Raw genomic sequence first — 11,682 nt, 5'->3', positions numbered from 1 at the left:
GAGAGTTCGGAGCTCAATTTGGTAGTTTACTTATTTGCGTAATTAATTCAAAGGCAATGCTTCGCGGGGCGGCGCAGAGGCTTGCCGAGGATAATTCCAATCACTATGTGTCAAAAACCGTCATCCTTGATGAACATGCATGAAGAGGGAAATGATGATATTTTAGTATTGCGCTGATATCTGGGTTTGCTACAAGAAGATAAACAGAGGAACATTCGAAGATTCACAGAAGTGCGCCGGAATTTTTTGTAGTGGGAAAGTATCGATGGACGGGGTCCTCACTCTAAATAATTGTAGAAGTACAAATTCATTTTCTATACCTCTTACAATATATTTTCAGAAGGTAGTAACCCGGGCTCCTGTTGATACCACCCTGAATCACACATGCACAGTTTTCTTGCATGAATTTTCGAAATAAAGGAGTCTATTATTTCACCACACAGAGGTCGACCATTCCACGAGTGTGCTAATGGTAGAAACGGCGAACGGCGAACGGCGAACGGCGAACGGCGAACGGCGAACGGCGAACGGCGAACGGCGAACGGCGAACGGCGAACGGCGAACGGCGAACGGCGAACGGCGAACGGCGAACGGCGAACGGCAAACGTGAAAAATGGCGGGAAAATCATGGTCGCATAGTATTTTTTTTGTGAATGAAAGTGATCCTCGCAGTAATGTGCACTACTTGGGCAGTAATGAAAATAAGGCCTGGAAAAAATTCAGGCCTGTACGGGATTTGAACCCATGACCTCTACGATACCGGTGCAGCGCTCCACCAACTGAGCTAACAAGCCAACTGGGAGCTGGCCATGATGTTGGTTCCAAATAAACCCATAAAGTGATGAATAAACGGTTAAGAATATATGAATATATATACGTATATATATACATATATATATACGTCTTTATCCGTAGTTCAAATATATGACTTTCATATATTCTTAACCGTTTATAGTATTTTTTGCCGTTCACATTCCACTTGGACCCTACGTAAACGTAAATCTAAATCTCTCTGATATGCAAGAGTACTGAATGATAACATTTTCAATGTATCTTGATCTGAAAATCTCAGTTACTCCATTTGTACCACTTATCACCGATCCTTTGTTCCGTCTGCTGTCGGCGAGCATCACCCGATGGTTTCCTCCAATTATTTCCCGCCCGTCCCATTTAACTTTGCGACGTCATTACTGTGGCCAGGTTACCAAGTTTATTTTTTTCGATCAAAATGGAGAGTTTAAACATATAATACACATGTAACTCTGCCATCTTACACCGCCGTAAGTATTATTTTCCCATATCTTCTTCATAGTCACAGACGTAAAAGTCAAATGATTTTTGGACGGAGATCATGCGCTTTTTCGATTCCCGGAATACATTCCTCAACAACACCAACACACAAGAACATACAAAAAGTAGATCTTTAGTTGCTGAAACTATTTCTGTTTTCCAACAATTTTTTTGTAAATATATAAAATAACAAGTGTACATCAATTTCCAAAGTTATTTTTGTCATACAAAACGCAAAAGCATAGCAAATTTTTGGAGAACTTAAAAAAAAACTTTGGACTTTTCTCTAATAATAAAACAAAACAATACAAAAGTATGTAGCGAACTGTAGCTCGTTACTGTGTAAGACTGCTAACAGCGGCTCTCTCGTATTTATAGAGATAATAGTTGTCCCAAAATGACCCTGAAAAAGTCTTGAAAAGATATTTTTGAATCAATCTATTAATTAACAGGCTCTGCAGTCTAATTATGAACCATTCCTTACACCTTGGTAGTCCAAATGGTAATTAGTATTTATAGCAAGAAAAAACTGTCCTATTTTAGTACTTCTTAACAAAGAAAAGATGTTTTGACATCTCTATGAAAGCTCCAGCTAAAAAAAATATTATATATACTTAGCAATCCTATTGCAGGTCATGTAAAATTTGAATTGTAAACTATCGGTGCACTGCCCAGCAGTGAGATTGTGCCATACAGCACAGCCCTCATGCAGCATAATTTTTTAGCTTTCTTATGGCTTTCTATGAAAGACATCAAGTACATCAATTGTTTCTACTATCTTAACACAAAAAAAGGAAAATAATCCAACCAAAATTTCAGTGCTTGATCATACAAGTTGAAGAACCAATTTCCTTTTTCTATTAAATAAATCCAAACAATGGTATCTAAAGCCTGAAACATGAAGTGAAATTTTCAAATACAAAATATACCGGTAATAATATAAACTGGGTCATAAATACAAATATAGTGATGCTCTGTTTATAAAAATATAACCTGTGATGTTTGAACCATTTAAACAGTCAACATCTTCCTGGATTTCTCTCTTACTTGGTATTTGCTCAGAAAATTTTTCACTTTAAACACCTAGCCTGATGTGCCTCATTTCTAGGCAATTAATCTTCAAATAAATGATTTCAGGGCTGGGTGTGCAAATATAACACCATTTTTATCAAACAGTCATAAAGCTACACCAATCAATTTACAACTTCAAAACTGAACAGTTGTGGTTTACACTACATGTACATGCATTACAAGAATTTGTGGCAGGCTTTTCACTTGCAGTGATCATGCAACAGATGTCAACAGTTCTATGTTTTAAGTGGAAAAGTCAACCGTGGTCTAGGGAAAATCCCAGCTCACTTGGAGAGTAAGAGTTTTCAGTATGAATGGTGAAAATCTATCTACATGTACAATATATTTTTAAAAGACCAGATTAGAGCTACCACATGATAACAATCCAAGCTATTCCCACATGTAACATTGTAATTATACTTGTTAATCCAGCAGCACTATTTTGTGTTTCAGCATTGAAGGTAGAGTTTGGGACTGAAAAGAATTAGCAAAAAAAAGGGTGAGTGTCTGTAAACAGAAATTTTGAGAATCAACTTCAATAATGATAGCAGCCTGCTTATATAAATTAATGATGAATGAGCCTTTGCATTTTCCCTTCTCTTTCCTGCTTCAAGAACCCAAACTACCCCCATGACTCTCACACTTTGCTGCTACTTTTAGCCCCTGTTACCCAAATATAATAAAGAATGAATTAAGAGAGATTGTCAAACAGATGGTATCCAGTGAAATAAAATAATGTTAATCATCATTTTGAAATGAAAATAATTGTCCCCTCTACAGGAGGCCTGTGTGTGTTTTCAAGGGTCTTGGATGATTTTCTGATGAGACAGTTTATGCAAATTCAGAGGGGAAAGATGAACTTGGTTTTGAACTCTCTTACATAACAGACTTCTCACTTTGATCTTCAATTGGGCAAAACCAAAGTAAGAAAAAACATTATATAGTGAACATCCCTGAAAGCTAATAAAGTTAAATAATTCAAGGACTTTGATTAAACTATTGGGCCTTGGCCTAAGAGAAGCCAGGGGCACTCTGTTTTGTTGAGGATAGACATTACATGACCCACACTAAACATTTATATTCACTCATGCCAGGAGTATACAACTAAAAGCAAAATTTATGGGTATCAGGCAATTGTGATGGAAATGACAAAAAACACAGGGATTGTACGAATTTCTTACAGTGGTTAGGATAGGCTGGGATTGAACAACACACACATGCATCATAATTATAAATCAGCACAACAACTTAAAGAAGAAATTTCTCCTTTTAGCATTTAACAGATCCAAATAAATGTGAAACAAATTCAAACAGAGTGAACACCAACCTTGTGACTGATGAGTTGACCTCATCTTTGCTAAACTAATTCCTGTAAAATGTTGAAAACATTTTTGGTCACAAATAACATTCAAAAGATTAGTTATGATTTGCCAGTTACCTCTTTTTTATTTTTGAATTAGTAAAATATTACCAAAAGGTTTAAATATCTTGTGTTAAATTTCCTTAACCTATATAACCCTACAAACTATATACTTTTGCCATTTTTTTATTTCCTTTGTTTCAAACTAAAACAGTAGCATACAAATAAAATTTGGACCACATGAAAAACTAAGCCACAGCATGTACATGTGAAAATATTCTGGACACCAGGTGCAGGTTATTTTATTTCAATTAACCATTTAAACTAAACTGTTGACATGGGATTTTGTTTCATCATGCAGCAGCCCAACAGAGAATAGGTTTGCTAATCACCTCCAAAATAGCCAATCATTGCATGCAAAAACACTATCCACCAGAGCAGAACTAACCAATTATCATTATTTTAAACAAAGAGCAGTCTTGAATCGAAGGATAATGAACCCCGATTACTGTTAACACTTACCAGGTATCGTTGTCACTGTTGTGGGTCTACCAGTATGACTGTCTGTTGCTTTCTTCTTTATATTTATAATCTTGTTCCATTTCTCACTATTCTTAATTCCTTTGTTTTTCTTAACTGAACAGAAAAAGTTGATAAGATCAAAAGATAATGTAGTTGTGATGATCACCATTTACTGTCTTTTGCCAAAGTTTGATGTATACCAGTAACATAAACTTAAATTTTGACAAATAATATATACTGGTAGTCAAAGTACAGCACCTTTGTCAGATAAGGATCTCTTTTTTTGTACAATGTTAATGGCATGTTGCCAGTGATTTACTTTTCTTCTTTATATCAATAATTTTTTACCTTCTGCCACTGCAGGTGTTTGAATTCTCAGAGACACCCGGTGGCTTCTCAATCTTTTCTTATTGTAGCGGGAGATTGCTTGTAATTCAAGCACATATGTCCGATTGGGTTGCAGGTCGCTTATTGTGAACCTGTGGATTGTCCCCCCTAATCTCTCATGTCTGACTGGCAAAGTTATGAATTCTTCCAAATGGACGTCTGGCCTCAGGCTCCACTGCAGTCTGTATCGGTGGATGGGTAGAGCTGTGATGAAGACAACAACAAATAATTACATGTATACAACATTTGTATAAAAGAAATTAAAGTACTTAAACAATTCTCAGTCTACTAGAGACACAAATCTTCTGCCCAGAGAAGAGTCTTACCAATGGTATTAACTGGCTTCTTCCATGAAACATCAACCTGAGCTTGGCCTTTGACAGTGTACATTGACACCACATGGAAATCTCTTGGTGGCTGTAGTCTTTGTGGTTCTGCAAAAACTGGTTTACTTAGGATACTGAAGGCACTTGAACCATATTGTGTCACTGCTACCACTTTATACTGGTGCCAAAACAGTGGCATGGGTTCAACTTCCACTGAAGTATGTGTAGTCTACCATAACAAACAATATAAATTAAATGAGAACAAATAATCCTGACAAATTACTAGTACAGTGTAAGTTGTCATTATCTAATGGTACAACTTGTCGGATAATTTGACATATAATATGGACAGATATTTTGTGATTTATGTTATTCATTTTGCCATGCCTGCAGGTAAATTAGGTTTTTACTTTCTACAGCATTAGTTATCATCTTCCTTCAAAGGATGACTGAGCTAACCAACAAGTTCTCTGCAGCTCAGTGGTAGAGGATCAGAGCCAAAAAAGGCAGGACATTATCTAACAGTCTACATTTCAATTCCACATGGAGAACTTTCCTTCGTTCTTTGTCCAACCCTTGTGAAAAAAATAACATCACTCCTTATCATTATCATCATTACTATCAAAATTGTTTCATCACTACTATTATATCTGCATGTTAAGGCATGGCAGATTACCTGCACAGGACATTGTCACCATGAAGGTTTTGTATACATGCATGCAAGAAGAAGTTATTTTGTCACATGGCCATGTGAAATCAACTCACATCTGCATCATGTTTTCATGCACAAGCAGCTTTGTTGCCACCTTTCTGCCACAGAACTCGATTGGAAAGTTGAAGGCATTGAGGAGAAAATGTTTTGGATAATTCAACAATTGCCTCATAGGAAATGTATTTTAAAGAGCAATTGTATCAAATAACTTATCACTGTGCAAGAGTAGTCACTTTTGATATGTGCCTTATTGTTTTTGTTTTCATCCTTATCACTGACAGTATATCTATATTAACAGTCAATTATCAACTTTCTCAATTGAAATAAACTAAATACCTGTATTGATTCTTCCCAGTCCTGCCAAGCATCCTTGTCTGACTGTTTTCCTTTTATCTGCTTTCTTGTTGAGACAATGAAAACTGTTGCAGTTGGCCATGATCCATTCCACTTGATAGAAAATTTCTGCAAATGATCATTTATAGAGACCTCCACATTTTCAGGTTGCATCAACACACCTGTAGTTAGAAAGAATGTTGCAGCTTATAAAACTGTAGAATCAATGTCAGTCATTGGAAAATCACCCCACAGCCTTGTTTGCATTAAGTCTTGGTTGAGCCATTTCCTTACATTATTGTTATTTTTGTATATCTCAGTGATTTTGGAGTCCATTCTTCTCTCAATATTTGTTTTCAATATGTGGCTGGAGGGAGATACAGAGCTAATCTAATAAAGATAATAATCACACTTCATAGGAATATATAAGGTTTTGAACTGTGGATGGTGAGCAAGTGAAGATATTGTCAGAACTACTTATGGGGGTAAAAAAACCAGCTAAAATTTCCTAGTGAGGAAGGTCTATTGGGCAGGTAAAATCTCGTCTGCAATAACAGTTAGCTCTGTTGCAAAGTAAACACACAAAGTTCACCAAACTGTAAAACATACATTGACTTTTTGTTGATCCCAATGGGCAGGAAGAGTTACCACCTGCTGGACAAAAATGCTAGTCACTTATAGTCATTTGTCATAATTAACTATTGAATCAAGGGAAAATCATACTTGACAATTTCATAATAGACTGATGACCTTAAGATTTTTACTGACAAACATTTAGCCTTGACACAATCACTGATATAATAATTATACATTAGACTTACTATGAAAAATCTGAGAAGTAGAGAGCATTCAATCATTAAACAATATATAACACATGAAGACATTTCTGCAACATATATTGCATTGATCATGTCAAGTTCAAAGTCTGCCTAGTTTTCAAGCCCCTTATCTGTGTAGTATTCTCAAACTTTTACAAACTCAGAGGTGTCTTCTTTTGTAGATAATTTGTTTATGAAAGGTACAATAGAACAGTTGTTGATCCAGTTTTTGAGTGAAGTCATCCCATAATTGCTCATTATTGAAGACGCAGATCAGTTATAAAAGCGCTTTCTTATTACACCTCAGTGAACCTTGTCCTATATTAAGTCAAGTCCTTAGAAAAGCTACTTTTCAAAGACCCATTTAAAAGTTTAATGGGGATGACAGCTAGCATGCACTCTGCTAGAGAGTCATCCCAATTGCCTGACTTCAGCTAAGAGATAAAAGCATCTACATCTAAGTGTTTTGGATGTTGATCTTACCCTCAGTGCGCATCAATTTTAAAAATCCACAAGACTCAGTGCATGCATTTCTATCCTTCACTGGTGTCACAGGTGACCCCTAAAACACAAATATAGCAACAAAGATCAGATACTTGACATAAATAATAAACATAATGGAGCCAAAGTATGAGCTAAATAGTGACAGATTCCCTTTATTTCATTTGTTATCATTCACCAAAATGTATTTATATGAAATAAATTTAAAAATGTTCTGTATTTATCCATGAAGTAATTTAAATATACTGTTACATCAGTCAGATTGTTTTGAAGAATTATTCTCCAACTAACAATAGTTTTTCTCAGGACTAAACCTTTCTAGGGCAGTCACACTTCATACCCTGATCTACAATTCCAAGTATACTGACTATTCAAACTATTGCAATACTTTAACTTCCCGTGAATGGATTCTAAACATATCTTGCTTCATCATCCATTCAGTTACAAAATTAGCATTGCAAAACAAGTGAACAAGTGAACAAGTAAAAGAGTTTACTACTTACACATATGGATGCACATGAAAGCTTTTCTTTCTTTCTTTGTTCACATGGTTTCATACACTAACAGAAAAAAATGACAAAATTATTTCATCAATTTAAATGGAAAGGTGTAATATTTATACATGAAAAGTGTACAGCCATCTTGAAATAAGTTTGTCACTTGAGAACAGTCCTGCACAGTGAATCAACCAAATTCTATGTTAAAAAATTATAGCATGCTCATACATCTCAAACAATGCACAAAGTTGAAATTTTGTCCATAAATTTGTACTTAAATGTTCATTTATTGTTCATTCAATGTTTCTTCAAAGTATATTATCTTACTAGATCAAAAAATTGGCTAGAATGATACTCCTATCATAACATTAAACATGAAAATAATTTTTTTGTTCTGATTGGCTGAGAGAAATTAAGGTTCAGTGCAGAAAAGGGTAGTTCAGTGTAAAATAAGGGCAATAGTCCTCCTACAGCACCAGCTACCAGCTACGACTGCCTCTGGAAAGCTGGTTAACTAACTTAGAACAGTCTCTCCTCAACAGGTGTCAACCAATACCAGCACCATACAAACGACTCACTCAGGGCATTAACATTGCAAACGAACCAAACAAAATGACCTAACTTTACCAACAGATCAACACCAACCAATCACAACTGACCTACGCCACTTGAGTCTTACAGCCAATAAAATCACAGCAAAACTGACCAATCAGTCAATACAAACCAGCTTACAACATGGGACTGACAACAACTACTCACTTGACTCTTGATGATGACTTCCACTCAGCTGGTTCTCGAAATGTCAGTCACCACAACCAAAAACAGTCCTTCTCAGAACTACACTCAACCAAACAATTAAACTGCACCATTACATTTTTGGGTAATTTCAAAAAAAATTAATCACTTGTAATTTCTTCAAATTGCACTCCAAATCATATGTTTATCTGTACTAAGTGATAAAAAATAATGTGCATTATAAGTAACTTACTGCTGAACAGCCCTCTGTAACACATTCAGAGATCCATGTGACCTTAACAGAGACAAAATAAGTTACTCATTAGAAACTGTGTGTTGTCCAAATTTTAAAGAAGTGTATCAGACAAAGGGTGGGGCATGCAATGGTGGGGTGTACTTCTCTCAAAGTGCAGCAACACAGACTGCCATACACACTGCATCCACAGCACAAGCTATTTCATACTATCATCTTAAAATAATTAGAAAATGTTGCTGAGTAAGAAGAGAATTAGAGCGGTTGAGTATTTGGGTTCTATGTTCCTACTGTAATTCACGCGAGTAAGCGTGGTACTTAGCAGATATCGAGCCACAGGAAACACAATTTAAGGAGGCAATTGATGAATACTTATCCATTGACAAACCATTCAAACAAAACATGATGTAACCGTATCCGTGAATCACCACCCGCGAGAAAAAAGGGTAACGAAATTTAAAAATTCTAAGGTATCACTTAGCTTTTCTTTGTCGATCAATCGCATTACAATATCACACCTAGCCGATAATTCGCTAAAAGCCGATGGTCTGTTAAAGCGATTTTAGGGAGGATTATTTCGTCAAAGTTGCACTCCCGTGCTATATCTGTTTTCCTTATGCTCCCCAATCAAAATAGAGAATAGATATCAACTACTTTACAGATCAAAAGGGGTTTGAAATTATCATCCAAAACTATTTGATTTTTCATTACAATGATGAAACAATATGATAAACATGAATGCCATGGCTAAATTTAGCTACCATTCCTTATCACATTTGTGTTATACAACACTTCTTCAATTTTCAAAAAAAATACAAATTAAAGATGAATTCCAGCTTAACTTTATAAGAAAATATTTCAGCAGAAGAAAAGATGAAAATTAAAACATAAGGGAGTAGACGAGAAATCAACATTTGCATAATAATGATCCATGGATGAACTTTGGTTTTTCGATCGTATGTCGCCATATGCACGAGAGATATTAATAATCTTTAATCCAAAATCCATTATTACTTACTAATTGTGCCCATTAAACGGTGAGAAAAGACGAGAAGGGCTTAAATCTTTAGCTGCGTTAAAATAGAATGCAAGCGCTTAACTTTAAATGCAAATTTTGGAGTTGGTGTACAAACAAACACTGCTATTCATGTCCTGCATAAGTTCAAACGCTTTAGACGCTACAAAATAACCTTATTCGGAGTCGATACCTTTTTTCATTCTACGGTCTTCTTGAATTGTTCTCTTTAAAGTTACTCTCCCCATTGAAAAATTATGGGTTTGTTTTAATTTTTAGACAAATTTGCTTACATCTACACACGTTCCTAAACATGTCAACGATTCTCCGGTAAAAGTTTGCAACTTTTCACTTGAGTACACGGTTTTTTTGGTACGACATGTTTTTCCTTAACTGCATCTTAGAACACTTAGAGAAACAATCCCTTAAATTAGTGCATGAAGAAAGCCATAAGCTGCAAGTAAAACAAGTATACTTACATTGAGATGTGTTTCGATCTCCTGCTGAATACATTTCCACGCAGTTACGGTGACGCGCGAAAGACCACGGAAGAAAAAAAAAATATGAGTATAAGAAATCAGGCGCTTCCTGAAATTATAGGAAGTTCAAAACAAAACTTTGTCACCTGCAACATTAATGACCTAAGTACTCTCGTTACAAGATCGCAACCTGTCAAAGATTTCACCGACAGGTTCATAACACACTTGGGAAAATTCGCGGATCGCTGAGTACAAACCTTTGCAAGGCAGCGACTTCTGCATCGCGCCGACAGCACAGAAGCGAAACTTTTCTTGTGTTGTAAATGCAAAATGAAGAATCCAACAAGTATAATAGCGTAATGATTCATAGAAGTTAGAGGAAAAGTGAACTTAAAAGAAGAAATGAGGTGCTGAACATTCCAGTTTGAAAGGGTGAGAACGATTAGCAGCAAATTAGCATAACAGAAACCCGGATTAATGCGAGTATAACACGTGCTACTTCGAGAAAGTGAACTCAGAGGGTGTAACTGAACGGTAAACTTAAAGAGAATCAAAAATTCGATCAAGTGTACTATTCTTCACGATCCAGATTAGAAAGATATCTGACCGACTGATTTGTGAACCAAACGGTACAAAGCGCGTGTATTTTTTTAATTTTTTTTTTTTTTTACATACAGAAGAAAGGAGCTGTTAAAGAAAAAATGTTGTGGGCAATACCGAGCTTCGTTGCGCACTTACGTAGATGGAGTAGCAAGAGAGATAGCCTCACATTTCGCAGTCCTGTACACAAATCCTACCTAGATTTACTCGTTCTGATGAGCAAACCAGTGTCCCCTTTAGAATTTTGTGGCTTCTTCAAACTATTAATTCAATCAATTATCCATTCGGGATATTTGAAGTGTTACAAGTTGCTCTCCGTTTTAAAAGCAATTAATGGAAGTAGATCATATGTGAAAGTCTCTCAACTTCAGTGAAAGCGATTTCGTGAACAAACATTACTTTGTCTAATTTCATACTCTGCAATATGTAAATAAATGTTAGTTTTCAGGAGATGGCACCATTGTTCTTGAATTTTATCACACCGTGAAAGAACACAACGCAATATTTTACGGGCACGTTCCAGCGAGATTTCAACAGGACAAAGATTACATTTGAGGTTACTCTACTTATAGTGCTGTTTCGTTTCTTTACCCCTATGGTAGCTTGTTGACCATTCTTACTTCTTCGACAATTCTCTCAACAGTGAAAAGATGCTCAAATAATCAAATCCCAAAACAAATCCGCGATTTCTTAGGAAACCAGATCACGATCAGGACTCTTGTCGGAAGGACCGGCGTGCGGTCTGATATTCATCTTCTTCGGTGTTGTCATATTTAGAAATAA

The 11,682-nt window shown here is 35.9% G+C and overlaps 1 protein-coding gene across 2 annotated transcripts; it reads right to left on the bottom strand.

Annotated features, from left to right (window-relative positions):
• Positions 1–1,203: 1,203 nt before the first annotated feature.
• On the bottom strand, positions 1,204–10,826 carry LOC131781160 (anosmin-1). Of its 2 annotated transcripts, none has more exons than XM_059097803.2 (12): positions 10,557–10,826; positions 10,300–10,320; positions 8,806–8,847; positions 7,824–7,880; positions 7,303–7,381; positions 6,611–6,652; positions 6,005–6,183; positions 4,957–5,185; positions 4,592–4,834; positions 4,244–4,357; positions 3,689–3,730; positions 1,204–2,835 (listed from the first exon to the last, which is right to left on the bottom strand). In XM_059097803.2, exons 1-12 carry the CDS (start codon positions 10,665–10,667, stop codon positions 2,729–2,731), a joined length of 1,266 nt encoding a protein of 421 aa, XP_058953786.2. In that variant the 5' UTR covers positions 10,668–10,826; the 3' UTR covers positions 1,204–2,728. The 2 variants fall into 2 exon arrangements, with proteins under 2 accessions (XP_058953786.2, XP_058953785.2); XM_059097802.2 differs by having other exon boundaries at positions 10,300–10,323; positions 10,557–10,786.
• Positions 10,827–11,682: the final 856 nt, after the last annotated feature.

The sequence above is a fragment of the Pocillopora verrucosa genome, chromosome 5 (assembly GCF_036669915.1).
Source record: "Pocillopora verrucosa isolate sample1 chromosome 5, ASM3666991v2, whole genome shotgun sequence".
Lineage (NCBI taxonomy): Eukaryota > Metazoa > Cnidaria > Anthozoa > Scleractinia > Pocilloporidae > Pocillopora > Pocillopora verrucosa.
The sequence above is the reverse complement of the archived record's forward strand: the minus strand, read 5'-3'. Positions and strand labels throughout refer to the sequence as shown.